Consider the following 16,906-nt stretch of genomic DNA (forward strand, 5'->3'; position numbering starts at 1 on the left):
TAGAGGGATGTTTAAACTATATCCAATAGGGTAAAAGCTTATGCAGATATCAAATACAATGCTTATGAGTAATTTCTGATGACACGAGGAAACATTGATGACGCAAGTAGAATAGAAAAATTATATAAATATGTCAAAAATTAAAAATTGATATAGTTATCACAGGAAAAAATTTAGAAGACCTTCTCCAAAAGAGTAATAATTCACCCATGGATGGTAGACTCATATAAGATTTTTTTTATGAAAATAAATTTCTTTAATTATAAAAGCAAGTAACTTCAAGAAGCAGATATGAAGAATCATTATACCTGACGGTGATGGTGTGCCTGTAACTTGGAAGAAGTTTTTCCATGTTCAAAAACCTAGTGATTTCTTCAAGAATGAGTCGCACGTCCGGATTTAAGTTATCCAAAGTTCGGACTTCATTATTCACGCTGACTGCAGGCGTAACAGAGTTGGCAAGGGCATCAATCATCTCTGCGCGATAATAGTTATCTGAAAACTAAACCGAGGAACAGTTACCAGACAATGATAAACTTACACTGCTCTTCAAAAGTGAATGGAATAAAACATAGTAACTTTAAAAACACAATTTATCTGCAAAGACAAGCAAGTTTTCAGGTAAGTATTCAACACTGTCCTTTGGCATAGAGTCACACATCGGAAAAAAGAATGAAAGAGACTTACTTAATAGTAACATACTAGCTACTAGGACATGGAACAACAGACTGGTTCCAAATAGGAAGAGGAGTACATCAAGGCTGTATACTGTCACCCTGCTTATTTAACTTCTATGCAGAGTACATCATGGGAAATGCTGGACTGGAAGAAACACAAGCTGGAATCAAGATTGCCGGGAGAAATATCAATAACCTCAGATATGCAGATGACACCACCCTTATGGCAGAAACTGAAGAGGCACTAAAAAGCCTCTTGATGAAAGTGAAAGAGGAGAGTGAAAAAGTTGGCTTAAAGCTCAACATGCAGAAAACTAAGATCATGGCATCCCGTCCCATCACTTCATGGGAAATAGATGGGGAAACAGTGTCAGACTTTATTTTTTTGGGCTCCAAAATCACTGCAGATGGTGACTGCAGCCATGAAATTAAAGTTATGACCAATCTAGATAGCATATTCAAAAGCAGAGACATTACTTTGACGACAAAGGTCCATCTAATCAAGGCTATGGTTTTTCCAGTGGTCATGCATGGATGTGAGAGCTGGACCATAAAGAAAGCTGAGGGTCGAAGAATTGATGCTTTTGAACTGTGGTGCTGGAGAAGACTCTTGAGAGTCCCTTGGACTGCAAGGAGATCCAACCAGTCCAGACTAAAGGAGATCAGTCCTGGGTGTTCACTGAAGGACTGATGTTGAAGCTGAAACTCCAATACTCTGGCCACCTCATGCGAAGAGCTGACTCACTGGAAAAGACCCTGATGCTGGGAAAGATTGAGGGCAGGAGAAGGGGACGACAGAGGATGAGATGGCTCGATGGCATCACCGACTCCATGGACATGGGTTTGGGTGGACTCCAGGAGCTGCTGATGGACAGGGAGGCCTGGTGTGCTGCGGTTTCATGGGGTCGCAAAGAGTCGGACGTGACTGAGCGACTGAAGAACTGAACTGAAGACACTAGCTTACTTGATGAATGTTGACTACATGTAAGGCACTCTCATAGTAATCTAGCCAGATACGTCTAAAAAGAAGACTGCAGTTCACAAATTCTGCTGTTAATACAGAGTTCTGAATCAGCTATTTCTGTGTTCCACTCTCATCTAAGACATCTAACCAAGGGTCACCAGATAGCTGCAGAAAGCATCAACATAAAGAGAGACCAGAACAAAGGGGGGAAAGCAGCTTGGAGGAAATAAGAGTATGCAAAGAAAAGAAAACCAGGAGAGGGAAAAAAATTCAAAAGTTATCATTAACACAGTCTGAGAAATAACCAATGGTATGACTTCCAACAGCATAATACATGCTTAAGAGAAAGAAATATGCAGGGAATCAGAATCAAAATTAAATTGGAACATAAAATGGAAAAATAAAAACCTCAAAATTTTGAGCAAGAAAGTTAAAAAATAGGGAAGAAAGCACAAGGAAGCTGGAGGGCTGGTGCAGAAGGCAACAGGGGTTGCAGCAAAAGCAGCAGAGAGAATGGAGGGGCCTATCCCCAAAATGAACAAAACTTCTAAATCCATCTCCCAGGCAATTCCCAGAAGACTAATTTAACTGAAAGCAATTCAGGTTGGCTTGATTTAAACTCAGCAAATCAGATGTACTGGCCTAGAAATTTGAACATGGAGCAAGCACATTAATTCTATCAGCAGGGTCATTTGTATCCAGAGATCACTTAAATAATGTGTGTAAGTTTTCTGCAAGAATATTTATAGCTCCATTGTTACTGTGGATGACTACTTTCTCTCCAGAGATCTGTGTATGCATTCCTCCGCTCTGGCAGTAATAGACCTAGCTGTGGACTTGCTGGATTTCCCCATTAGGGTGAAACCTTGAGGGCCCAGAATCAGACTGTCATATACACAGCGGTTCTTCTGCAGTTTCTCCGTTTGGTTTTGGCCGCCCTGTGCAGCATGTCGGTTCTTAGTCCCCAGCCAGGTACTGAGCCTGCACCGCTGTAGTGGGACCGTGGAGTCGTGACCACTGGACCTCCAGGGAAGTCCCAGGTATCTGTCTACTTTAAAGGAAATGCGAGATGGCAACTACCATGCCTTCCCTTTCTATTTAACATGGTATACTGCCTGGCATAGCATATATTCTCAAAAACACTTGCCGACTGTTAGAATGATAATGAGTAAGGTGAAATAACTTTTGAAGCATGGCATTCAATAGCTATTTAGTAAACTGTGAATAAAACACACATTATAGTTAAAAAAAGAGTCAAATTCATCAATGAACAAGTGATCCGAGAGGAACTGGTTCCTGACAGAAGAAAAAAGGAGTAAGAATGAAGCTGAGCTGTCAGGTTCACCAGGCCAGAGGTCAGCTGAGCTCCCGGAATCCGACGCGCTGCTCTCCACACTGTAACAGGCATGAGGAGCATTTAAAAATCAACTAATCTTGGTTTCCAGATATCTGGTTATTATAATAAATCATATTTGTATGTTTCTATCTCTAGAACTTTCAAGTCCCATGGACACAACAATGATTTCACAGTCTAAATATTTCTCTGAAAACAAAATATCACTGGCTAGTTTTATTAATATTAAAGCAACATACCTTATTTTTTCTGTTGTCATTGTACTTGATTAAGTCTAAAATAAATGTTAAGACTTCTTTGGGACAAAGGTTGTGAACATCTCTCAATAAGGCCATTGCAACTGGCATAGTCTACAAAAAAAAAATTGTTTTCAATTTTCATCACTATAATTCAGTGCAGTGCACGCTGAAAAAGGGTTGCCCTGGGGCTGACACAGTATCTGGGGGGAGTTCAGGCGTCCAGCCCCCCGGCTCCTACCCCTCCCACAGGAACAGGCCTCAAAGGCTCTAGCAGAAGAGCTAAGCAGGAACCCCAGGGGGGAGCTGCAGAGCTGGAGGCACTGGGCAGCCCACCTGCTGGGAGAGGGACACGTCACGCACACCCAGCTCTGTGATTCACAGAGGAAAAGGGATGTATGGGCTTCAGCATTAGACAGACCCTATCGAGCCTGTACTCCACTGCCGTCTACGGCGGGTTATCCCCGCTAGCTGCTCACTGAGCACCGCTGTCAGGGCTAACAGACACAGTGGCTAGAGGCACAGGGCGCACAGGAGAATTCAACTACTGGTCTCAAGACACAGACTCTCCAGTACCATCTTTCTCAGCCTAAGGAAAAATGGTAGATTACCTGAAATCGAACTTTCCCCTTTTCAAATTTTCACAGACAGCTTTTCTAAGGAGATGGAAGCCTGACGCACAGAGGTAACCTCTACCAGAACAACAGCAGAGCAAAGCTATTCCAACTCAAGGTAGAACCACAGACAATGGGCATCACAGTCCCCAGTACAGAGCCTGGGACCGTCCTCTCTTCTGATTAAAGCAGCCGTACCCTCTAAACTGGCGGACGGGAGCAGCGTGGCTCCTTGCTAGGCTGAAGGAGCAGAAGCACCAGGATGCTCAGTGCTGCAACAGCGTCACCGACGCCGGAAAGGCTGAGGGGAAGATGCTGCTTCACAGAAACAGGGCTTACATCTAAGCACGAACCTTCATTCTTTTTTCTGGCACTACAAGTATTATGTGAAAGGTGAACTGGTCTGAAAGCACTGGCTTCTCCAATTTTTCTGACTGCAAACCACACTAAGAAATATGTTTACATCCCAACTGAACACACACACACACACAGTCACATATACAAACTAAAAAAGAAACCAAAACAACTTATACCTACCCTTATTACACGTGCTGCACTCTGATACTGCCTATTGCTTTATTTAAAGACAAAAACAAAAAAGCTTACAAATAGATTTCACGACTGCCTGACTAATGGGTCTCAACTCTCACTCTGCACACTGGCCCAAGGCCCACGGAAGAACAAGGGCACAGCGAAGGCGATGTGCTTGGCGGGCTCGGAAGCTAACTTGCTTCCAGGCCGTACGTTAGTGGAGCGGCAGTGCACAGAGCGCTGGGCAACACGCTCGAGGACTGTGAGAGGCTCAGCTGCTAAGAATAACAGAACGCCTCAGACTCCCTTGATCACGTCACCACTGGCTTTCCTCAAGCCCAGGTCTCCTGCGTCTGCTCTGCTGAGGACGCCCTCTACAGCTGTGCCATGCCTTCCACTCTCGACGTGGGTCTCAGCGTGCTGGGCAACCCTTCCACATTCCCCTCCTTCACACACACACCGCACCCTGCTTCACACCCCCTCAACACCTACCACTTCACTTAATCTGGTTTCTACCTGCCTCAGGAAATGGAATGTTTCCATCTTTTCAAACATTAGCCTTTCCGCGATGTCCTGCCCACTCCTACCACCACCAGGATCTGCTGTCTTGTCTTCTCCGTGTTTACTTGCTTCCATGTGAACTTCTCTCTCCTCCACTGGCTCCCTTCTCTGTGCCAAACAGGCCTCAAGCTTTTCTCCTTCTACACAAAACCTGAAATGCCCTTTCTCAGCCTTGCTTCATCCTTAACGTGTCTCCTTTTCTCATGCTCTTCAGCTTTACTCCTTCTAGTTCAAGCCAGTTAATCTAATCTTTGCGTTCCTTATTATTAAGTTACTCAAAATATTCTACAAGTGATTTCCAAGTTGCCCAAACACTGACCACCCTGCCAATCCCACACTGCTTCCTAAAACAGTGACTTCATCACACCACCACTTGTTAAATGACCATTTATAAACAACTTACTATGTGATAAAAATATAGTGTAAAACTCTTCACATGCTTGATATTATTTAATTCTAAAAAAGATAAACTTTACAATTGACTAAACCAAGGCTTAGAGTTAAAAGACTTGTCCTCTTGCAAACTGCTAGTAAGCAGCAGAGCCGGGACTAGCCTGGAGCCGCGTGCCGCACGGTCTCAGGCCCAGAAGCATCAGAGGGACTCGTGTGCGCCTCCATCCCCCAGGGACCCAACCAAACAGTCAAAGCATCCATTTCCCACGTATACCTCCATCCTCCAGGGAATCTTGTGCCTCCATCCCCCAGGGACCCAACCAAAGAGTCACACTACCCATTTCTATTGACTTCAGTATTAATGTGGACAGTGAGTCACTTGCACACAGTTCATAAAACCAAAGAATAATCAAAACTTTGGAAAGTATTTCAGAAGCAAAAAGAGAAAAAAGACAAAATATTTGTAAGAAAGTAAATAATATTCAAAGAGTCCCCAAGGTAAATGAATATATACTGATATTGGCATAAAATAATTATAAGAAAACTAGAAGGGAAACTGTACCTTCTGTAGAAAGTAACTTTGAAAGCTCATAAAGTTGTTTGTTTTCACAATGTTTGGACAAGTTTTACAACAAAACATCCTAGTAAAGAGTGACTTCATAGCTGGTGGTCCTGTCCATGTGCTCACCATTGAATTTGCAATCTGCAAATAATTAGAAAATAGAATAATTTCCGTCACCACAGCAAATGTATTTTTAAATAAATAAAACAGCTTTTTGAAAGTTATCAATATATTGGATTCATTTCCAAGGATTTCAATTCTTAAAACTTTAATATATTTCAGCGTTTCACTATCATTTCCAAGAAAATATATAAACGCCCCCCTCCTAAAATTCTATGTATGCATAGTAACTATTTTCTACTAGTTAATCTCTAAATTGGAGCATTCTTTTTATGTTTTAAGAAATCTTACTTGCAAAGACGTCTAAGTTTATCCATGCAGGCAGATGAGCTCTAATATTTTAACTTTATCAGATAGAAACGTCACCATGGACTTTAAATGAGGCATTTAACTCTACGCTAATTGAAAAATAAGGCAAATAGAGTCCTACCGCTTAAGTCTGTAAGAACACATTGCAAAGAAAATACACCTTGTTGTTGATACTTTGAAAGTGAAAGTTGCTCAGCTGTGTCCAACTCTTTGTGACCCCATGGACTGCAGCCCACCAGGATCCTCTGTCCATGGAATTCTCCAGGCCAGAATACTGGAGTGGGTAGCCTTATCCTTCTCCAGGGGATCATCCCAACCTAGGGACTGAACCTAGGTCTCCCGCATTACAGGCGGATTCTTTACCATCTGAGCCACCAAGAAAGCTAATTTAAGTGTGTATAAAAACCATAGCTGAAAAGAATGAAATTATAATTAACTTTAACAGAGGCAATAATTTTACGGATTTGCTAAGGATTTACGGAGAAGGCAATGGCACCCCACTCCAGTACTCTTGCCTGGAAAATCCCATGGACGGAGGAGCCTGGTAGGCTGCAGTCCATGGGGTCGCGAAGAGTCGGACACGACTGAGCGACTTCATTTTCCCTTTTCACTTTCATGCACTGGAGAAGGAAATGGCAACCCACTCCGGTGTTCTTGCCTGGAGAATCCCAGGGACGGGGAGCCTGGTGCGGTGCCATCTATGGGTTCACACAGAGTCGGACATGACTGAAGCAGCTTAGCAGCAGCAGCTAAGGATTTAGCCTGCGAGAATCACAACTTTACAGAAGCAATAAAATTACACCCTCAGCAGGTGATTATCCAAGAAAAGCACATTTTCCCTTACATATCTGAGTAGATAAAGCAGTCTCACTGCTAAAGGTGAAACAAATATAAATCATTATAATCTGCTGAAATACTGGACAAGTGGATATAGCAGTGAGGAAAGCAAGATAGTAAATCCATGGGAATGAACTTATCATCAAGATGCTTTTAAAGACCTGGAACCCAGTATTTTTGGTCAAATATCTGTTAGAGCTTTTTGATTTTCATTTGTTCTATCGTCAAATGTTTCTTTTCTCTTTTTTTGGTATCTAAAGAAAAATATTTACTTTTCTTAATAAATTAACTTTTGTACAATGTTAAATGATAGAATCTATCATTTTAAATTCTATATCCCTATACTGAACACTAAGCCCTAACCAACAAGAAATCACCACCACAGTGGGATAAATGAATGAATGAATGAATTCCATGCACCTTAAGGTAAAACATCCCTCACACCAAGGCACTGCTTACAGTCTCTGCTTTAACAACGTGCGCAGCAATTCAGTAAAATGGGAAGAATTCTCTTTGGTTTTAAAACCTGACTTTCAGTTTGACAGGCACAAGACTTGAGGGCACGACTTATTTTCAAGTCAGAACATGCTCTTTCAAATCAGCCTTGTTAAAAGAATGTGGCAAAGGAGACCAGTCACAGCCAGTGAGATGGAAGGCTGCGGGGCAGTCTGGCTGCTCTCCAGGCTGCTTCTCAGCGCGCGGGCCGCCTCGCCCCCTCTCCCCTGCGCGAGGCCTCACCTTTGCGAGGCAGAAGCAGGCGGCCATGCGCACGCGGTAGAAGCACTGCTCCTGCTCCAGGACGTCGGTGAGCGCGAGCCGGGACGCGGGGGTGGGGAAGCGCTCCAGGGCCGCGATGGCCTCCTGCTGCGCCACCACGTCCCGCTCGTAGCGGAGCTGGTACTGCCACATGAAGTCCGCCTGCTCCGAGTCCGCCCGCCGCAGCACCGCCATGTCCGGGTCTATCCGGATCCACAGCAGCGGGGAGTCGGCGCTGGAAGCAGAGAGCAGGCGCGTTTCCCTCTTTCCCACTTCACATGTTTACAAAGCAAACACACAGCACTTATTAACCAGACTTCCTTCTCCATGCAGTATTCAAAGCTGCCTGGAGTTTTACTATATTTGTTGTTTTTTAAAAAAAAATCACACCGACAACTTTCCCATTATATTCAGTATGTCTAACCTATATCAATCTTGCTGAAACAGAAAAATCCACCTGAAAATAATTATTTGGGGACTTTTATTAGTGATTATACAGTGTGCAAAGGGAAAATGGGACCAAATTTCTTCCTTTCCTAAAGCTTAACACTTGACAGTGGTTACAAGTGCCACTCTTTACTAGAAAGCAATCTGTGACTAAAGTTTCTTCTTATTAACTTACTAAGTTAACCTGTTCCACTGGCTTTCAATATTTTTAAAGAATGCTAGTCTCATGACGATTATCAAATAGAAAGTCCTGAAATCATAGTTCAGAGGCACAGCACAAATTTATCCTCAGGTAGTTCTCAAAGTCTCAAACACAGTTTTTAAAAATCTAGTTTCTTTTAACAAAAGAAGAGCACTTGAAATATCAATACAATTCAACAAATACTACTGGGTACTTAATATAGGTGAGATACTTGAAATGAAAAATTATATAAGCTGTGTAATAAATAGCAGTGATATCTGATACCCAAGTTAGTAAACAGTTACAGATATTTTCTATTTTTATAAAGTATTAGTATTTTTATAAAATACACAGGCATCAAAAATGCACACAGGCACAATATGCAGAGGCAAAACAGTCTGAGCTGCATTATATTTAAAGATAAAATCTGTCAATCAGTAAATATCACCACAAAAAACTCAGAATGATATTTAAATTGCTTTTTGCCAACATAGGCAGCCTCAAAGTGCCCTGAGGCTCTGTCCAAAGACAAAGAAAACTAGTATCATCTGAGAGCTCACTGGAAATGCAAGCTGTCAGGACTCGCAAGTGAGATGCTGGGTCAGAAACTAAATTCTAGGGAGAGCCCCAAGTACTCTACATGCACTTCAGCTTGAGAAGCGCTGCTCCAGAGGCCATCCGGGAAGCAGCAAAGCTAATTCAAGGCTATTTCCTCTGACTTTTATCGGGGCCAGGCTAGACTTACTTTTCTCTCTTTGATTAGTTATAATGTTATGTTCGATCTGTTATCAACGTAAAGTTTCTTTTGCCTTTTGAAAGTTTTAAAAGCACTAATTTCAGGACATTCACATTTAGATGTAAGCTACACGACAAATGAGGATGCAGAAAATACTGCATCTTTCAATGTAAGTAACTAACTTACTCCATTGCAGAAAGATCCATGTCAACTTCTTCACCATTCATCAGTGGAATTTTTTTCTTCTTATTCCTACATTTAACAAAAAGTAGATTAGAAAATTCTGACATTTCCAATTTTGACAAGAGATAAAGAGCAGCTGAAGTTCAAATTAAGAATTGCATGTAGTGTTGAAAGATATTCTAAGAAAGAAGAGAGGGAAAATATCATGGAATTTAAACACAACAAAACCTATCTACTTTGAAACTTAACACAATGAAGTAAATGATATTAAAAGGTCTTCCTGATCAATGCTTAACAAAAGTCAGAAATATCTAATTAAATGTCAACTTAAAACATATACATATTTCTAAGAACTGGTACCTGGAAATTTTATACAAGAAGATAAGAGATCTACCAATAAAGAAATGCTTTATTAAAAAAAAACAACACAGGCCTGAAATGAGCAACGAAGAATTCTCAACATGTGCCGTACATGCAAGGTGCTGTCCTATATGAAATGAAGACGTTGACTGCAAAACGTCCTCACAGTACGAATTGATGTGCATAACTAATTAATATGCACAAGCTTTATGATGAGCCAAAGCAAAAGCAACTGCCTCCGTGCAAATCTCTCCTGAATAATTCAATCTTCTGGACACCACACTAGATACATGGTCACATGGGGACAAACACAAGCGGGGAGAGAGAGCACAGCCTTCCTGCTCCTCACGCCAAACAATAAGCAGAGGGCACACTGTCATCACAGGGAAAACAAACCCAAGGAAATAGGGTCAAAAGGGGAGCAGCCAGATGCCCCCATGTCAGAGGGGGAGCAGCCAGCCGCCCCACCCGTGTCAGAGGGGGAGCAGCCAGATGCCCCTCGTGTCAGAGGGGGAGCAGCCAGACGCCCCCAACGTCAAAGGCGGACAGAACAAGAAGAACGATCTCCTCTGAACTAGGAATGTTCACAGGGCATGATTACAGGGAGACTTAGAAGCAAGTTCTCTAAAGGACTTAAAATCAACCGGGATGCTCGTCTGTTTGAGATGACCTAAGTGCAGTCATGAGTAAAAAACTTTTGTTCCTCAAATTCTCACTCCTCAAGCAAAGAACAAAAACGTTCTCATTTTTCACTAGTCACAATACGTGCTAATGGCTGAGTTTAAAAAAGTGGTAAAGAAAAAGCATATTAAATAAAAGATGAACTATTGCTGGCAATGTGCCTTAGAAAGACATCTACGGTGTTCTTAAGGTCACAGTGACATGGAGAAAATGGAGAGTAAAGTAGACACAGGAAGAGAAGGCAGGGGCGTTTTCATGACATATGTGCTCAGCTCCTTTCTTGAGAGTCACTGTTCATTTCCCCCAAATTTTCTATAGCTATTAATCCAATGAGATAAGTAAGAACAACCCTAAGCAATCTGTCCTAAATTTTTCCTGGCTCCCAAAACTCAAACTTCCATTCCACCTCCCCTTGTTCCTACAAAGTAAGGATTCTCATACTTAAATTTTAAAATTAATTGTTTAATTCTAAGGATAAAAATGTTGTCAAGAACAGAAGGTGGATAAGGAATCTGGTAATACTAACTTGAAGTAAAATGGGGGAAAAAAGATACTAGATAACATGTCCTCTTATCTAAAAAATCAGATATACACTGGGGTTTTTATCTTGGACAGTGCCTACCTTCTGCTTTTGGAATGGCAAGGTATATCATGTTTAAGGCTGTTTTCTTCAATTTGCAATGTATGATTGAAGGATCCATCTAATTCCTGTACTGTCACTTTAAGTGGTCCCTTTAAAAAGAAACATACTGTTCAAATATAGTGCTAGGAAAAAGAAGAAAAAAAAAACCCCACCAAATCACATGTGTTCTTATATGTAAGGAACATTCACCAAGATATTAAACAACACTGTGTAAGATTTGCATGTGGAGACACAGAAGGGAAGCTGGTGCCAGAGGAGGGGGAAGTGGGGGACTGTCTCCCCAAGACCTCTAAAAGTAGGCCCTCCCTCCCGTCACCCATAGGCCCTTCCTTTATTTAAACTGGGCGGAAAGTGGTGCAGAAAGGCCATTTTGGGAAAAAAAAAAAAACTTACCACATATTTCTGGGTTCCAGGAGATGTATAATCTTGTTTTATTTCCAGTTCCAAGACATTTCGCTTCCTATTAAAGGCAAAACTTCCATAAAATTTTACCACTCCGCTCTGGTCTCTGAAGAACTTACTGTAAAGGAATCTTTGCATACTGGAATAAACACGTACTAAACAAAATAAATTATTCATTAGGGTAGTAGTAATTTTCAAAAACATTCCCACCAGTTCAAAGCTTGAGAGCGTACTCCACTGTAAACCAGGTGGCGAAGCATTTAAAATTCCCGTAAGAAATGTTTTCCCAGATTTAAAAAAAGATCCTGAAACATGAAGAAAAAAGTTTTTTTGAAAGAAGCAAAACCACTCTACAGGGTTAATAATATAGAAAGTGCTTTGAAATGAAGAACTGTAACCACCGAAAAGTTCCAAGATGCCACGCAGGCTGTGCCAACTCCCAGCCACGTCCAGGAGTCACGAGACCGCTGTATCTTACAAGTGACCCTACAGGCCTGTCTGGTGGGTGTTCACCTCCCTGATCATCAAGCCTACACTGCACTCACACACTAAAAGGCACTTTAAAGGGAGCGAAACCTTACGAATACAGATGTGTAGGGACGTGTGCGCCTCAGTGACTAGCTGGCACCTCAGAGGAAATGATTTACGGTTCCTGGTCACACCTACCATTATTTGCCTCCTTTTATCCCCCAAAGCCCTTCCTTCTTCCCCTTATACAGTCTTCCCTCCTTCGCTCAACTACTACAGAAAAGGATACACCCACTGCTTTATTAAAGGCTGGATGTCTTTGCCAGAGACGTTTGAGATGGATTTCAAAAATCCAGATGTGGAAACCAACATCTGACTCCACATATGTGACTGGAACTTCTGAGATGAAGCAGTACTAGCCAAACTTAGCAGTTTATTGAAAACCTGTAAGAAAGTATCGTTTAATGTGTCTGTGTAACACAATCATACATCGTTTTCAATTCTGTACTATTCCCACTTTGCAGTGTAAGTTTATTATAGACAATCATAGAAGACAACAATTTCACATCTTACTTCAAAGACTGTTTTCGTTAAAAACTATGAGCAGTAAAGCATGAGGAGATTTAAACAGCCAGACTACAAAACTATTCTTCTAAACATGACTGAATTTTAACGATGTCCTGGCCAGACGGCGACGCTGTGTTTTTGGGAACTATAATACACATCTATAACGTACTGTGCCACGAGCTTTGAGAAGTTGAGCACGCCGCTCTAAGAGCGGGCTGGCTCTTTACAGACTACCTCTCCCTTGATATTTTTGTTCTTCAAAGGCAAGCTGAAGGATAGAGGATTCAAGAAACTTAATTTTGAGGCAAATTTAAAATGTTTTTTTCAAAAAGATTACTAAAAAGTTATTTTTCATTTACCTCTAAGAATATCACCAATGGAAAAAAAAAAGGCTAAGCATTTATAATACAAGTGTTTCTATTACCTCAACTAGAACATCTCAACAAGTTCCACTAAAACTTGCTTAAACATAAGGGAGAACTTAGCAACAGAAAAAATTAACATCTTTTAGATAAATTTGCTTTTTCCTGCTGAAAATATCTCTAAATGGCACTTCATCTTTAACATTCTAAATAATGCCAAACACAAAATCCTAGCATAAGTAGGTTTTACTTTTAACCTCACATTTTAGTTTTATCTTCATAAAAATCCTGCACTGCATGGGTCAAGTACTGATACCCACTCTACATCTGGGGAAACACAAACAGAAAGAACAGGTTAACTGGCACAAAAACAGAAATACAGACCAATGGAACCACACAGAAAGCCCAGAAATAAACCCACGCGCCTATGCTACTGTTAAGTCGCTTCAGTCGTGTCCGACTCTGTGCGACCCCATAGACGGCAGCCCACCAGGCTCCCCCGTCCCTGGGATTCTCCAGGCAAGAGTACTGGAGTGGGGTGCCATTGCCTTCTCCATACACCTATGGGTAGCTTATTTTTGACAAAGGAGGCAAGAATATACAATGAGGCAAAGACAGCCTCTTCAATAAATGGTGCTAGGAAAACTGGACAGCTACATGTAAAAGAATGAAATTAGAATACTTCCTAACACCATACATAAAGATAAACTCAAAATGGATTAAAAACCTAAATGTAAGACCAGAAACTCTAAAACTCTTAGAGGAAAACAGGCAGAACACTCGATGACATAAATCAAAGCAAGATCCTCTATGACCCACCTCCTAGAGTAACAGAAATAAAAACGAAAGTAAACAAGTGGGACCTGATTAAACTTAAAAGCTTTTGCACAGCAAAGGAAACTATAAGCAAGGAGAAAAGACAACCCTCAGAAGGGGAGAAAATAACAGCACATGAAACAGCTGACAAAGGATTAATTTCCAAAATACACAAGCAGCTCATATAACTCAATACCAGAAAAACAAACAACCCAATCAAAAAGTGGGAAAAAGACCTAAACATACATTTCTCCAAAGAAGACATAAAGATAGCTGGCAAACACATGAAGAGATGCTCAACATCGCTCATTATTAGAGAAATGCAAATCAAAACTATAATGAGGTATCACCTCATACCAGTCAGAATGGCCCACATCAACACGTCTACAAACAATAAATGCTGGAAAGGGTGTGGAGGAAAGGGAACACCCTTGCACAGTAGGTGGGAATGTAAACTGATACAGCCACTGTGGAAGATGGTATGTAGATTCCTTAAAAACTAGGAATAAAACCACCATATGACCCAGCAATCCCACTCCTAAGCATACACCCTGAGGAAACGGAAACTGAAAGAGACACATGTATCCCACTGTTCACTGCAGCACTATTCACAATAGCGAGAGCGTGGAAGCAGCCTAGACGCCCATCGACAGATGGATGGGTAAAGGAGCTGTGGTACATACACACAACGGAATATTACTCAGCCATGAAAAGGAACGCATTCGAGTCTGTTCTAGTGAGGTGGATGAACCTACAACCTATTATACAGAGTGAAGTGAGTCAGAAAGAGAAAGAGAAATATTGTATTCTAACACATACATACGGAACCTTGGAATATAGCACTGAAGAATTTATTTACAGGGCACCAATGAGAAAGAGACATAGAGAATAGACTTATGGACATGGGAGAGGGGAGGAGAGGGTAAGATGCATGGAGAGAGTAACATGGAAACTTACAGTACCATATGTGAAACAGACAGGCAACGGGAATTTGCTGTGTGGCTCAGGAAACTCAAACAGGGACTCTGTATCATCTAGAGGGGTGGGACGGGGAGGGGGAAGGAGGGAGGTTCAAGAGGGAGGGGTGTATGTGTACCTATGGCTGATTCATGTGGAGGTTTGACAGAAAACAGCAAAATTCTGTAAAGTAATTATCCATCAATAAATAAATTTAAAAAAAAAAGAACAGTTTACTTACTGGACAAACAGCTAATTAGTAACTGAATTCTAGCTATAAAGCCAGATGCCCTGATTCCTATTCTACAGAATAGTATTCAGATCTTATGCATATAGAACAGACCCTTCTTTACAACTGTTAAGCTCTTTAACACTTACCTGCAGCATGAACTCCATGCTGATCCTGTTCTCAATCAGCCTCATCACAAGGTGGGCTTTGCACTGGAACATGGTGTAGTACTCCCAGGAGAGCGTATGTGGGTGCTTTATGGAGAAGTGCAGATGGGACGCTGGGCTAAGAAAACAGATTCTCTTAGTGTAACAAATCTGAATGGAATAAATAATAAATTTCACGGCTACATCAAGACACTAAGTCAAAAACTTCATGGGAATATCTGAGAAATTTCCTTAGCATGAGACCAATGAAGACTAGGAAACATCTAAAAATAAACTTAACTATAAATAAATCATCAAGTTTTATGAAAGGACATAAAAAAAAATTTGAATAAATGGAAACGTCTCCTAGGCAGGAAGACACCTAGTGTAAATAATTCAATGTTCTCCAAATTCATTCATACAGTCAATGCAACTGCAATCAATGTCCCCAGGTTAAAGCAGACACAAAAAACCAGTCAAGATGGACCACATATCTAAAACAAAAACAATGATAAAAGTACTAGAAAAAAATAAAGGAAAAAATTTTATTTTCATTATCTTGCGATGGGAAAAATCTTCATAAGGAAAAATGTAAAATCCAGAGGACATAAAGACCAGATTGACCATGTAAAAATGAAAAATTCTGACATGATGAAGGAGGTTATCAGTAAAAGAGAGGAACAGTCAGCAGAAGATTTATGACACCCATGAAAATCTGAAGTGCTTACACTTTTTTACTATTTCAAATACTGCCACAGTGACTACCTTTCAATACATATGCAGGTACTTCTCTATGGCAAATATCTAGAAGAATAATTTCTATATGATAACAGAAATTGAACAGCTGAATCTAAAAATTACTCATTTTAGAATTTCGATTGGTACCAACAAATTACCCTTCAAAATTAGTGTTACCAAATTACTGTCTCACAATCAGTATGTAAGAATAGTCATTGAAAGTGAAAGAAGTGAAAGTGAAGTCGCCCAGTCGTGTCCGACTCTTTGCAACCCCATGGACTGTAGCCCACCAGGCTCCTCCGTCCATGGGATTCTCCAGGCAAGAGTACTGGAGCGGGTTGCCATTTCCTTCTCCAGAGGATCTTTCCGACCCAGGGAGCGAACCTGGGTCTCCCACACTGCAGGCAGACACTTTACCCTCTGAGCCCCCAGGGAGTCATTACACTTCCTTAAAAAGTACAGCATGTTGAAATTTAAAGTATTTGTTAAACTGGTATTTGAAAAATCGCCTTTAAACCTCACTCATTACTTCTGAGCTTATGCACAGCAATATGGAAAGGCCGCGTGAACCCCAAGGTCTAAGGGAATGGCAGACACAGCACGCAAATGGGGCAAAGGAGACTCATGCGCGGCTCCCAGGTGGCTCAGCGCTGAAGACCCACCTGCCAGTGCAGGAAGAGGGGGGGTCAGTTCCTGGTCCCGAAGACCCCCGGAGAAGGAATGGCAACCCACTCCAGGATTCTTGCCCTGGAGAACCCCATGGAGCCTGGTGTGCAGTGCATGGGACCGCAAGGAGTCAGACACAACCAAGCAGCTGAGCAACAACAGAAGCTAATGCGCAGCCCCGAGGACTGCCTGCCAAAACACAGGTGCAGTCAAGTTTCCAAAAAACACAGGTGCCAAAACACAGGTGCGGTCAAGTTTCCAAAAAGAAAGTACACGGTGATGCGCGTAATTAAATCATATTCTGTGACTGCCATATACACATAAAAGCCAAAAAAAAAAAAAGGTCTGGAAGACAATATACCAAATGTATAATCCCGGTTATCGCCAAGGAGAGGAAGTGGAAGGAGTCA

At 41.5% G+C, this 16,906-nt stretch overlaps 1 protein-coding gene across 3 annotated transcripts in view; it reads right to left on the reverse strand.

The window, feature by feature from the left end:
• Nucleotides 1-16,906, reverse strand: part of TAF2 (TATA-box binding protein associated factor 2) — a 118,803-nt gene that overhangs the window by 66,391 nt on the left and 35,506 nt on the right. For all 3 annotated transcript variants that reach the window (XM_052651634.1, XM_052651633.1, XM_052651635.1), the window contains 9 exons: nt 15,096-15,231; nt 12,305-12,459; nt 11,539-11,653; nt 11,125-11,234; nt 9,465-9,530; nt 7,897-8,149; nt 5,893-6,033; nt 3,235-3,345; nt 309-502 (listed from right to left, as the gene is read on the reverse strand). In XM_052651634.1, the coding sequence (XP_052507594.1) occupies nt 309-502; nt 3,235-3,345; nt 5,893-6,033; nt 7,897-8,149; nt 9,465-9,530; nt 11,125-11,234; nt 11,539-11,653; nt 12,305-12,459; nt 15,096-15,231 (1,281 nt within the window). The remainder of the gene's footprint in view (nt 1-308; nt 503-3,234; nt 3,346-5,892; nt 6,034-7,896; nt 8,150-9,464; nt 9,531-11,124; nt 11,235-11,538; nt 11,654-12,304; nt 12,460-15,095; nt 15,232-16,906) is intronic.

Source organism: Budorcas taxicolor, chromosome 14 (assembly GCF_023091745.1).
Source record: "Budorcas taxicolor isolate Tak-1 chromosome 14, Takin1.1, whole genome shotgun sequence".
Taxonomy (NCBI): Eukaryota; Metazoa; Chordata; class Mammalia; order Artiodactyla; family Bovidae; genus Budorcas; species Budorcas taxicolor.